This window comes from Balaenoptera ricei, chromosome 11 (assembly GCF_028023285.1).
Source record: "Balaenoptera ricei isolate mBalRic1 chromosome 11, mBalRic1.hap2, whole genome shotgun sequence".
Classification (NCBI taxonomy): domain Eukaryota; kingdom Metazoa; phylum Chordata; class Mammalia; order Artiodactyla; family Balaenopteridae; genus Balaenoptera; species Balaenoptera ricei.
In genome coordinates, this window is record NC_082649.1 from 25,481,940 (window position 1) to 25,495,536 (window position 13,597).

Consider the following 13,597-nt stretch of genomic DNA (forward strand, 5'->3'; position numbering starts at 1 on the left):
TGGGTTTCAGCAAAGCATTTTTAAAGACCAGGTGAGGGAGGGGTGTCCCAGGGTATGGGATCAGCTGGTGCCCGATTCTCTGATTGGTTGATAGTGAGGTAAGGGGGTGGTGTCACATTATCAATCCTTAGGCAGCCAGTAGGTCTGGGGGCTATGTGCTCATGATCATCAGGTAGTTAATTTCTTCCATTTGGTGGTGGTTTTAGCATCTGTAGAACAACTCAGGAATGTCCATCAGATACTATTATCTAGGTACTTCAGAGAGGAGCGATAGCAGAGGATGGGGGCAAAGAGGTCTGTCCCGGGAAGGTCCCATAGGGTCCTGCTGGGTTACAAGCCCTCAGCTTTCTCAGTGTTCATTCCCTTGGACAGGCCAGAGTGGCTGTTATCCACTTCCAGGGGGTTATACCCCAGGGAGTCCAGGTTTCCCTCTCACTCAGTGACTCTCCCCTCCCCATGGAAAATACAACATTCCATTCCTAGCACCTAGACTGCTATCCATTTGTCCGATGTTGCTGGGTTCCCACTGATTCCACCTCCAAGGGTCCATATCTCTACATCCCTTTGAATGTCGACCCTGCCATGCCAACAAGAAGGTTGCCCCATTCTTAATAAGTTTAGGATAGCATTTTGCTGCCAATCCTTTTGTCTGAGAGAGTTTGGTATTATTGGCACCAGGCACAGCCATTGGTAGATCACTCTTGACTGGGTCTCTGGAACAAATATATAGTCTGGAGCCTCCAAGTCATGATACTCGGTGACCGTGTGAGGTACCTGTCTCCTCAGGTACCTTGCGCACGGGCAATGCAGGGCGGGGAGTTTTCATCTCTCTGGGTTTCAAATCACTAAGAGAATAACCAGCCAGAAGAAAGACTTTTCAGCCTGCATTTTAAGCACGCACTGCTCAGAAACAACTTTCTGGAGGCTACCAGAAATGATCATATTTGGATCCACAGTTTCTAAACCAAAGGATAACTTTCCGCTTTGGCTAACTGGCGTAGCAGAATAGAATCGCTGTAAACAGAGATTTAGCAGGATTTCCTTTGTCCCATTGAATTTATTTCAAACAGAATTTGGACTAGTTAAACATTTCATGGAGACAGAACGACAGGAATCAACCTCAGACCAGCCCCAGCCAGACTTACAGCCTCACCCTCATCTCTCTGGGCAGGTAGAGGGCCCCAGCCAGACTTACAGCCTCATCCCCATCTCTCTGGGCAGGTAGAGGGCCCCAGCCAGACTTACAGCCTCATCCCCATCTCTCTGGGCAGGTAGAGGGGGTCAAATGGTGCAGCTCTGTGCAGTCAAAGGAGAGTGGAGAGATGGAGCTCCCCAAGTGAGATGCTGATATTTAACTTCACCAGCATTGCTTTATTATTATTTCTTTTTTGGCCTCACTGCACGGCATGCGGGATCTTAGTTCCCCAACCAGGGATTGAACCCATGCCCCGTGCAGTGGAAGCGCAGAGTCCTGACCACTGGAATGCCAGGGAATTCCCAGTATTGCTTGATTTTTGTCTGAAGGCTGCAGGATGCCTGGGGACCTGGAGGGGATCCTTTGAGGGAGGGCTTGAATCATTTTTCAGTTGCCCAGTTTCTTTTGCCTTGCTACCTCCTGACACCTGGTCAGGACCTGGAAGCTGGTCCACCTGGAATGTGAATAACCCGGGCGTGGGAACCCACTGTGTGTGTGTGTGTCCTTTGCCATGTTGGTGAGTTCCTGTGCCCTCCTCCTTTTGACTTCTAAGAGTGTGAGGGGCTACTTCTCTTTGGTCCTTAACCATCCTACGAGGGACTCTCCAGGAGATCAGGGAATTCAGGAGTTATCTTGTTGGAAGGAGGTTAGAAGACATGGTCGCCATCCCCCTCTTCTCATATTTTCTCCACATTTACTTTACTATAAGATTCATTTTAAGGTTTTTCAGTAGTGAGTTGCTGGCCTTAAACATAGCTCCTCTAATCAGAGAATTGTGGTGCCTTTTTAATCACTGTGTCTCCCAAGACAACAAAGTGGTGGGTTTTCAGGAAGCTCCTTTAATTGTCAACCTGCCGTAGCTAAAGAGGCAATTTAAAAGGAATGAATCTGGACAACAATCGAACATAGGCAGTGCCCCAGGGGTGGCAAGACCACAGCGAGAAAGGAATCCAACTCCTCCAAGAGTTCAGCTGTAAATCCAACACAGAGGAGAAGCGGACGGTTGTGAGGGAAAATGGCTTCAAAACACCTGCAAGACTTTGGGAACCCGAGTGACTTTGTTGTCTTAGGATTGTGGGTATTAACACTACGTTTCTCATCATAAACTGAGCTGCTGGTATTCTTGGTTTTTTTACTTCCTTGTGAGTTGTGTTAGTGCAGGCAGCATCCTCAAGTGGTACCCCGGCTAGGGCGTGATGTGGGGCCGTCTGGGGCTCACCTGGCAGAGGACCACGGTGAGTGCTGCTCTGCTCGGGAAGCTGAGGGCGGCCTCCCCCTCCACGCGCTCACCCTGACCCTCCCTGAGCGCCTCCGAGCGCCTTGTGTGCTGTGCCAACAGCTGGCATCGTTGCCGTTTTCTTGAAGGATGCATTGTTGCATCTGGGGTCAGAGGGGTAAACATGAGAAAAGAAGATCCAACCACTCTCTTAGTTGGTATAGAGCTTTAGTATATTCAAAGCACTTTACCTTTATGTTATCTCATTTGAGCCCCTCTATAATCCTGGCAGGGGTCACTAACATAATAGCCACTGTGACTCTTGCAACCACGAGATAGAAAGTGCCACTGGGTACACGTACGTTATCACTATACTCTGCTTGAAAAGGCCGCGGCTCACTTAGCGTAATTCTTCCCAGTTACAGATGAGGGCATGCAGGCAGACAGAGGTTGAGAGAATTGGACTTGAGGTTACCCAGCTCCTTGGTGGCCGGGTAAGGACTAGATCTTGGTCCTGCCTCAGTCTGCTTCTGTGCTTGTCCCAGCATCAGGAAAATCTCGTGACAGAAACGAAGGAGTCCCCAGTTCCCACGGATCATTTCCAGCCCAACAGGTCCAGCTCCTTCTCACTGTTAGAAAAGATTTCTTTTGCAGGGTCATTCATGAAACCATCCTATTAACCCTTGGTTCCTTTCTCAAAATACCAGAGGCAGGCTCTCGAATCTACAGAACACCTACAGAACACCAAGATACCTTGATAGGTATAGTTTGTTCTTTCCTTTTTCTTAAATTGTGAGATAGAGCATACATATAGGAGAGTGCAAAAACATTTCTATACAGTTTAAAGACTAATTATAAAGGCTAATTACTAATTCTGCTTCAGAAACAGAACATTACTAGCATCTCAGAACCCCACACATCCCCCTCCCCAATCACAACCCCCATTCTCCTTACTAGAGATAACCACCATCTTGTATCTGTGATAATTACTTTCTTGCTCTTCTTCCTAGTTTTACCTCCTATGTATGCATCCCTAAATAATAGTTTTGTTTCACCAATTTTGGAGTTGTTTTTAAGTGGAGACACACCATACAGTCTGTGTTAGTTTGTTCTTTAAACACATTTCTCTTGTTTTGCCCTTCAGAAAACCCAAGCCAGGAGTCATGGTGGCCAAACCCAAGCTCTGCTACATCCATGGCCGGGGCAGGATAGAGTCAATCTGCTGGCTGCTGGCTGCAGCTGGCGTGGAGGTTGGTTCCTGATTGGGAAAGGGAAGGAGGGTAATCTGGGCGAGACTGACGTGGTCCCCTTCCCCCTTCAAAAGTCAGGGTGGTGCCTTCAAGCTGTATCCACTCTTTCCTTTCCAACTGCCTTCCTTTGTAAGAGGTGAAGGAGGGATCACAGTCTTCTGCTTAAACAGAGGTATGAAGGGGGAAGCCTAGGGAGGTGTTCTGGAAGCTTTGTGAGCCTGGAAAGATATTGATGGATCACAAGACAGAGGAGAGAGAGGAGGCCCACATCTAAATCATTCTCTCTGTTGGGACCAGCTGATTTCCTGGGGTCTTTCCAGCTCTGGTCAGCACCTCAATCATGTTCTACCCATGACTGTCCACCAGAACCTTAGGCCCAGCTGCAGCCTGGCCCCCCCCCCTTGACCCTCCTCTGAAAGGTCTGCCCCACTGGGATTTTCCCTTAACTCTGAATTCCTTCTCGCTGACTTCTCTGTAGATTTTCACAAGTGCTTTGGAATTGTTTTGTTTCATGTAGGTGTAGACTCCCTTGTCCCTATTTGAATGTCATCTCCTCTAGAACATGAACTTAGGACTTTCTTTATTTTACTTTGTTTTACTCACCTTATCTTACCCCCATCTCAAGGTCTGGGGGATAAAAAGGTCACTCTCTCCCACAAAAGCTTTGGAAACTCCATCAATAAATGATGATACGCCCACCTGAATAATGATCTTTGGATCCCTTTCATTGAATATGTAAGCATCAAAGAAAAACTTAATTTGACCCGATATGGAGGGAGAAAACACAGAAGAGAGAGAAGAAAGAGAGGAAAGGGAAGAGGAGAAATCCCTGGGGAAGTTGGAGGAAAGGACAAGAGTTTGGAGAGAAGGCAGAGCTAAGATGAAGAAAAGGAAAAATATGAATGGGGGCTTGGGGATATCCTTTAAGTAGGCAACAGCCAAAAAGGGATGCCAGTCCCATGTCAGTCTAAGCTACTCTATACACACGCTCTGTCAGAATTTTCAGCTATGTGGTAGATAGCTTTGTGGTTCCTTTTAAAGTTTTCATTCTGGAAGCCGTTGGGAATTTTATACTGTGAGCATTTCTTTTCTCCTTCCCTCCCTTCCTTCCTTCCTCCCTTCTCTTTCTTTCTTTTCTTTCTTTCTCCTTTCTTTCTCTATCTCTCCCTTTCCTGCTTTCCTTCCTTCCTCCCTCCCTTCTCTTTCTTTTCTTTCTTTCTCCATCTCTCCCTTTCTTTCCTGCTTTCTTTCTTCCTTTCTTCCTCTCTCTCCCCCCCCCCCCCCCCCGCTTCTCTTTCCTTCTCTCTCTCTCTCTCACCTTAAGGTTATAGCAATGTCTCTATCCTTTATCTAGTTTGAAGAAGAATTTCTCGAAACTAGAGAACAATATGAGAAGTTGCAGAAGGGTGAGCCTAGATTTATTCAGTGTTATCTTATCGGAAACAATACAAATATGTTCTTGGAAATATTCATTTCAACACAGAGCTCTGGAATGACAACCATTAGAAAAGGCCCCCAGTGTGATTGCTAACACTGACTGTTCGCTGTGTCCCTGGCACAGAGCTAAATGTGTCACCAGCACTACCTCCTTAGCCTTCATAAAAGCTCCTCAAGTAGGTTATGATTCTGGCTTCGACTAGATATGATAGCCTGGGTTGACCCAGTGCCAACTGGTTCAATAATCCCCATCCCACCAGAGAATCCTTCAAGAATTCTTTACAATGATCCAGTGGGTTGGAGGAGAGGGAGTAAAAGGGAGGGTGAATTGCACCGAAGATGTTCTCTGGTTCTCATGGTTCCTATTCACTTTTTCTTAGTGGTTTTAGCAGATAGACAGCGTTTTACCAGGTCACAACTGTAGAATCAAAACTATAGAAAAGATCCAAATTTGATTGAATTTAGAAGAAGTCCTTAATCCTTACAATTCCCCAGAAAATTTTCTCACACTGGGAGAGAAGACTGGTGAGTTCCCAGTCCTTCTTAAACTTCTAACAGCCATAATGTGATTGATGTTTTCTTTATCTAAGGAAACCCAGTGTCCCTATTGTTGCTGATAAATAGTCATGAAATTAACACAAATTATTTTTTAAGAAAGACATTCAGCAAGTCATCAACAGACCTAGTGTTTACCAACTGCATGGTTTGGGGCAAGGCCTTTAATTTCTCTGCATCTCGTCTCCCTGCCATAGAATAACAGAATCTCTCTGGTCCTAGATTGCAGTATGCCGGGAGATCTCATTGAGGGGGAAGACATGCTTAGCCCTTCCCAATTCTTGTCCAGGACCTTTATTATCTAGAATACCTCTGAAGCGCTTCTTCCCCTCTTCCTCTTTATTTCTGCCCCATTTTACTCTTAATAAGGACAGTCACATAGCAGTGGTTAAATACCTATGTACTGAATAAATAAATGGACGTATCTCCATGAACTCTCCCATGATCAATCTGGCAGGAAGTGCTCCCTAACAGCTTAAGAAATGCTCCAGCCCTCCCTGAGTCTGTGATGCTGCTATTGTGCTTGGGACACCCTCCTGAGCATTGCTGTTATTTGTAAACAGGGACAGCCAGAGAGAGCACTGGGCCAGGAGTCAGGAGGCCACTTCTGCCGGCTTAGCTGTCCCCTCTGGGTTTGAGCAAGTCACTTTGCCCCCTTGGCCTCCACAGTACCATCGTTTATAATATGAACGACTTGAACTAAATGATCTCAAAAATCCTCTCCTGCATTCTTGATGTGAGATTATTTTTTAATCCTTCCGAAGAGGACGATCAGCTCTTAGAAGCAGAGATCATTTCTCATGGCTGTTTGCATCACTGATAAGCAGCAACACAGAGCCCAGCTTTAGATGTTCCTTCAGTTTTGGACAAATGTAGAACTGCCTCTAGGAAATGGAGGTTTTGCAGTGTCTCCATTAACAATAGTATTGATATTTCCAGAGTATGGTCACAAGTATGATCTCACTCAAAGAAACTCAGTAAGATGGACAGGACAGATACTTTTACAGATCATAAAATAGGCTCAGAGAAGTTGAAGACTTGCCCAAAGTCCTCCATCACCCCCATGAGACAGGGACACTAGCTCCCTGGAAAGCTGTCACTGGTGCCTGTGCTGGTTCTCTTCCACCATGTTCCCACCTCTCATTAAGCCAAGTAGGAACAGTATTGGAAGTTGGGGGAATTAACTGTGGCCTTTGCCAATGCACTGGTGAAGTCTGGCTCCTATACTAGGTAAAATTCCTTATCCTCATTAATGTACAGGTGTGAGTGAAAATTTAAAGGCTGCTCATTTCTTCAAGACCCCATGAAAAGAGCACTATATGTAGTACATCTTTAAATGCATTATTTATATAGGCAGTCACTGACAGAGAAGAAAAATTTGATTTTACTGAACATTGATTGTTGACAGTATTGTGTTTTACTTATGTTATCTTGTTTCATCCTTTCAAAATCCTGCTAGTTGGATATTATGACCATTTTAGAGAAAATGAAACTGAAGCTCAGATAAGTCATTTACATGAAGTCACATGGCCGGGAAGGGCTAAAGCTGACATTCGGACCCAGGACCTGGTTTCTTGCTGTCACGTCCATCCCGCTGCCGTGTAGACCTAGAGTGACACCTGTTGTGCTTTTTAAAGAATTCAGACTCCATCCCTGATCAGAATATCTGGAGGGTGGGGTGAGTATTTTTAACAACCCACCTCTTCCAGGTGATTCTTATACACCTGAAACTTTGAAAACCAAAAGCACTTATACCATAACACAGTCAGAGTAAATGTAGAAAGCTTTAAAATAATCATGATTAACCAACACACAAAAATTCATGAAACCATCAAGCAAATCTCACATTTTCCATGAAGCAAATGGTAGACATTTCCTCAACAACTGGGGGCTCTAACTCACCACTTTGGATGAAAACGAATAATCACAATGAAATTAGAAGTGGACCCTCCTGCAGGGTGACCACAACCATGGAGGGAGAGTATCTTAACCTCTCTTCACTCAAACCACAGATGGATGCCTGCTTTTCCGCCAGGTGCATCTGGTTGAAATTGATGGAATGGTGCTGACACAGACAAGAGCCATTCTCAGCTACCTTGCTGCTAAGTACAACTTGCATGGGAAGGACCTGAAGGGGACACTCAGGTACCAGAGTGTTCGTGCCTATACTTGGTTCTTAGCCAAGCTCTGTGGTCCTGCACCAACTGAGACCCAGCTCAGATGTAACCTTTCAGCCTGGATGGAGGGGAGGAGGCAAGGGAACAAGGGGAGATGCTCGTGCTACAACAGCATGTCTTGTGCATACTCTGAATACCTGCTCCAAGTTTCCCCTTCTACTCTTCATCACAATTTGCATTCAACATTCTCGTATTCTCTCCCCACTCCTAACAAAGTATGTTCTCATCAAATGACCTGGTAAACTATTCTGCATGAAGGTGGAAATGACTGACTCAGCAAACAAATATTGAGCATTGTGTCAATGATCAATTACTGCAAATAACGCTGTATAACATGTCACCTTGAAGCCCAGTGACTTAAAGCAACAAGGATTATTGCTCACCAGTCTACGGGTCATCTGGGTGTCGGCATTTCCGGGCCAGGCTTGACGTATCTTGGCTGGACTCACTCCTATGCGGTCAACCAGTAGTCAGCGAGGAGACCCTGGTTGGGGTGTTGGCTGACTATCAACTGTGGGGGGCAAATGGCCCCGTGTCTCTCAGTCTCTCATCCTGAGCTTGTTCTCCTGGTAGCCAGGCAGGGTGGTCAGAGAGGGTGAAAGCACACAGGCTCTTAGGTTCTCGGCTCAGAACTGGGACCTCATTCTATTAGTCAAAGCGAGTCATGAGGTCAGCCCAGGCAGCAGACCCCATCTACTGATGGGAAGAGCTGCCACATTTTATCACAAATACTGAAGGGTGAAGATGAGTGGACACGGTTTTTTTTTTTTTTTTTTTAAATTTTATTTATTTATTTATTTATGGCTGTGTTGGGTCTTCGTTTCTGTGCGAGGGCTTTCTCTAGTTGTGGCAAGCGGGGGCCACTCTTCATCGCGATGCGCAGGCCTCTCACTATCGCGGCCTCTCTTGTTGCGGAGCACAGGCTCCAGACGCGCAGGCTCAGTAATTGTGGCTCACGGGCCCATTTGCTCCGCGGCATGTGGGATCTTCCCGGACCAGGGCTCGAACCCGTGTCCCCTGCATTGGCAGGCAGATTCTCAACCACTGCGCCACCAGGGAAGCCCCTGGACACGGTTTTTGTTTTTGTTTTTGTTTTTGCATTTATACACCACAGGCATCCACTCTGTGCTGAGCACTGGCTGAGGATGATTGGGTCTTCCTCCCAGGAATAGTTCGGTTTCACCGGAGATGAGTAAACTTAAGACAAAACAAAGACTTGAAACTATAAAATTCTATCTGGATTTGCAGTCAGGGGACCTGTTTAGTAGTATACCTACTGTATAGCACAGGGAACTATACTCAGTATTTTGTAATAACCTATAAGGGAAAAGAATCTGAAGAAAAAATAGATATATATATGTATAACTGAAAAACCCAAAACTAGCACAACATTGTAAATCAACTACCTCAATTAAAAAAAAAAAAAGTCATTTCCCCAGTATCTAATTGCACCAAAAAAAGTGGCGGATCAGGAAACCCCATACTCAAAGGTTCCTTTCGGATCGAGAGTCCACCTGTCTTGTCAGGATCTACATGTATGCCGATGGCATCCTGAACCTTATGATGATGGTGGCGCTGGCTGCGCTCTAACCCCCAGAGGAAAACCCGGCTTTAATTGTGAAGAAAGCTAAAACCCGGCATTTCCCCGTCTTTGAAAAGGTAGGCTGCAGGGATCTATTTGGCCGAGGCGGGTGTGGCACAGGGTCCGGGTCGGTGACAGCTGCGCGCTCAGATCCTACTGCGGAGAGAAGGGTGGGGCGGGGCGGGGGGCAGGGCGGGGCTGACATCTAAGACGGCCCCCCCAAGTCCCCGCCTCCCAGGGCCCTCCAACCCCCTCAGCCCAGGAGGCAGTGGGGGAGGGGCGGATGAGAACTGGGGGAGGGGGGTGCACAGTGCAGCAAGTCCCCTCCTCCACCTCCAGGATCCAGGACTGTGACATTTCCTACTGCTGATGAGAATAAAGAGTGAAATCTGAAAAAAACGGAAGCTCTGTTGGAGCTGTACTGCATTTGGACCAAAATTTTAATAAGGATCCCAAAACAAAGTGTAATTATGGAACCTCTAACCGAACAGAATTGGAATAAACCAAGGGCGATGAAAGGGTATGAGATATCTGTTCTGATAGGATTTTTAGGAAGTAAAATCTTATGGAGGGAGAAAGAATAGATTATTTTGATTTCTAGCATAAACATTTAGTGCTTTCCATTTCTTGTAGTGCTTTGAGTGTGTTTTTACTGAAGAAGCAAGGCTGACAGGTCTGCTTGTGTTGTTTTCCTCCCCAGCTCCTACCAGACCATTCTGCCCCGTTAAGTCCCCCTGATGCCAGGGGTCCCCATGAAGCCCCTCAGTTGCTCAGAGCCTCTGCTCAGAGTATTACCAAACACAAGTTCATGTGCCCAATGCACAGCGAGGCCAAACAAAGCAAAACGTGGGAGTTCGGAGCAAAAAAAGGTTTATTGCAGGGCCATTCAAGGAGATAGGTGGCTTGTGCACCAAAACCCCGAACTCCTCAAAGGGTTTCAGCAAAGCACTTCTAAAGGGAAGGTGAGGGAGGGGCATGGTCAGTTGTTGCAAACTTCTTGGTGTAGGAATCCTTTGTTCTTGCAGCTGTCCAGTAGGTCAGGTCACAATGTTCCTGTAAACCTTCAACAAGACAAATGTTATTCTCTGTTCTGCAACTCTTTATCTCTATATGAATGGACTCTTAAAGGTTACAGCCCTGAAAATAGGCTATCCTGTATATTTCAGGCCACAGGCAACATTCTTTTGCAAAATGTGCAAAGCCAGCATGACTAAGCACAGGAAAAGGACCAGGTCTAATATGGAGTCAGATTTGTTCTTCCTTATTACAAGACAGCACTGCCTCTTTCCTGATGTGTTGCCCATCCTCAGACCTCTCTCTATGATTCCTGCCACTGCCAGACCTTACCTGGCTTCTATTCCAATTCCTTACAAACATTTTCTCTAATAGGTGACCATAGGTTTTGTAGTTTAAGACTAGCATTTTTTAATTATTAAAAAAGAAATACGTAAGGCATTCATATAAACCAAAAGAAGAAAAGAAAGAAAAAAAAGAACAGTAATCCTACCAGCCAAATGTTTCTGCTTTAGACTTCCTGACGTCTTATTTTACATTTTCCTCCCAAATGGCATCATACTAAATATTGTTCTGTGGCCTGCTTTTAACATTTTTTTACATGTCAACACATGTGTGTGTTTATTTACATGTCAGTATTCTTCTGCAATATCATTTCCTTTTATTATCATTAAGCAATAGAGTCACATCGTTTTGAAAAATCAGAACTAATATAAAAAGGGCATTAATTATGGAATCTCATTCTCACCACTGCCCTCCCATCTTCCCACCCCCATAATCTTTTTTATTGGTTTCCTGTGTACCCTTCCAGGGTTCCTATTTATGCAGATATAAGAAAATATAAATATATACCTATCTCCCCTCCTCCCACTTTCTCACACAAGACAGAAAATAGTGTATATTATGTTCTGCCCTGGGCTTTTTTTTTTTTAACTAAACGATGCAATGCATTGCATTCTCTGTCAATACAGGGATCTTCCTCCTTCCTTTTATATATATATAATATCATTTTAAATTGCTGACTTATATTTCTTGGAGGGAGGTAACATAATTTATATAATCAGTTATATTTTCCTAGAAACATAGGTTATTTCTAGTTTTTCATTGTGCTAACATTCTTATAGTTATTTCATACCCATACTTATTCCCTTATAATAAATTCCTAGAACAGGAATTGATACTTCAAGAAATATGAATTTCTAGAGTTATTAATATGCATTACCTACTGGTGTCAGTTTTTCTTTTTAAAATTTATTTATTTATTTATTTAGGCTGCATTGGGGCTTCGTTGCTGTGCACGGGCTTTCTCTAGTTGTGGTGAGCAGGGGCTACTCTTTGTTGCAGTACGTGGGCTTCTCCTGGCGGTGGCTTCTCCTGTTGCAGAGCACAAGCTCTACGTGCACGGGCTTCAGTAGTTGCAGCATGCGGGCTCAGTAGTTGCAGCTCGTGGGCTCTAGAGCACAGGCTCAGTAGTTGTGGCACACGGGCTTGGTTGCTCTGCAGCATGTGGGATCTTCCCAGACCAGGGATCGAACCTGTGTCCCCTGCCTTGGCAGGCAGATTCTTAACCACTGCGCCACCAGGGAAGTTCCTCAATGATTGTTCAGTAAGAAAATTTCACTAATGCTAAACAGGCCAGCAATTGTATTACCCTTCTCAGGAATACCCCGGAAATGTGTATTGAGGATTAACTTGGAGTCAGCACTCTGGGCCTCACAAGCTGACAATCTAAGCTTCTCCCTCTCATGACAAAGTTTTGGTTTCTCTTAAAGGTTGTGACTGCTCTTGAGACCCTGATTTTACTGTTTCACATTTCAGGCATTTAAAACAAGAATCAGCAACATCCCTATAATTAAGAAGTTCCTGCAGCCTGGGAGTCAGAGGAAGCTGCCCCCCGGATAGCCACTATGTTGAAGTTGTCAGGAACATTTTGCGGTTCTAAAGGCAGCAGGCTTACAATGGCAAATTAATAAACCAATCGCAGCATCGGCTTATGTCGCCAAGCAACTGTAGATTCTAGGAGTAAAGTGTCTGAAAAGAACAAAACCATATTGCCATCTGCAGCAAATGCCAATTAAATGCAATATAAAACCATTTTGGGGCTTCCCTGGTGGCACAGTGGTTAAGAATCCGCCTGCCAACGCAGGGGACCTGGGTTCGATCCTGGCCCAGGAAGATCCCACACGCCGCAGAGCAGCTAAGCCCGTGCGCCACAACTACTGAGCCTGTGCTCTAGAGCCCGTGAGCCTAGAGCCCGGGCTCCGCAACAAGAGAAGCCACTGCAATGAGAAGCCCGTGCACCGCAACGAAGGGTAGACCCTGCTCAGCGCAACTAGAGAAAGCCCACGCGCAGCAACAAAGACCCAATGCAGCCAAAAATAAATAAATAAATAAATAAATTTATTAAAAACAAATATTCTGATATGTGAAAATTTTTTTAAGCTCGTCAACTGTGGTTGATGGTTACAGTGATTATGAAATCACTGTTCTGTGTAAATGAAGAAGCTGATATATTTCCGACAGTGGCCTACAGAGGGCACTGTTCTTGCTATCTGCATCAAGACCAGGACCATCGAGGGAAGAGTGAGGAGAGATTTCAGGCGGCAGGATCTCTCCGACACCCACAGTGATGCTGAGTATTTGGGATAGGAAAAAAGTGGCAAATGACAAATCAGGAGTAAGATAATGGCTGACACCAGTAAATCCTAAGAGGAAGCATGGGAGACAGAGAGCGTCCGGGAAACATCATCTTGCAACCCTGAAAAAAACTTGGACAATTAAGACAACCCTATTCCACTTAACAGAGACACCTGAGGCTAGGTTTTGCTTTGGTCGAACAATTCCAAGTAACACTGAGATTAGATATAACTGAAGAATATTTACACAAATTGACCCAAAGATTCCCTAGCCTTGATATACATTCTTTAAGGGTAACTATTATGTTCTAAAGCCGTGAAATTTGGAACTCGGCCCCCGTCAGGGCTCTGTTTGGTGAGGGATGGAGAGCTATTCAGGGTGATGTTCCAGGCCCAGCTGTGGCTCCTCCTGGGGGGTCTCTGGCCTGGAGCAGGGCCCCTGCCAATGGCTTGGGGTACACAACTTTACCACTCTAAGCTGCTGCTGGGACGTCCCGCCCAGGCTACGCACTGGATCAGTTTCTGAGCATATATC

The 13,597-nt window shown here is 45.4% G+C and overlaps 1 protein-coding gene across 1 annotated transcript; it reads left to right on the top strand.

Moving 5' to 3' along the window:
- The first annotated feature begins 3,574 nt into the window (after positions 1-3,574).
- LOC132374371 (glutathione S-transferase alpha-4-like) lies at positions 3,575-12,453 on the top strand. The gene is given in 6 exon segments (XM_059937982.1): positions 3,575-3,661; positions 5,016-5,067; positions 7,666-7,798; positions 9,357-9,489; positions 12,245-12,313; positions 12,315-12,453. Coding segments are annotated over 6 exon segments (528 nt in total). The 3' UTR covers positions 12,369-12,453.
- Positions 12,454-13,597: the final 1,144 nt, after the last annotated feature.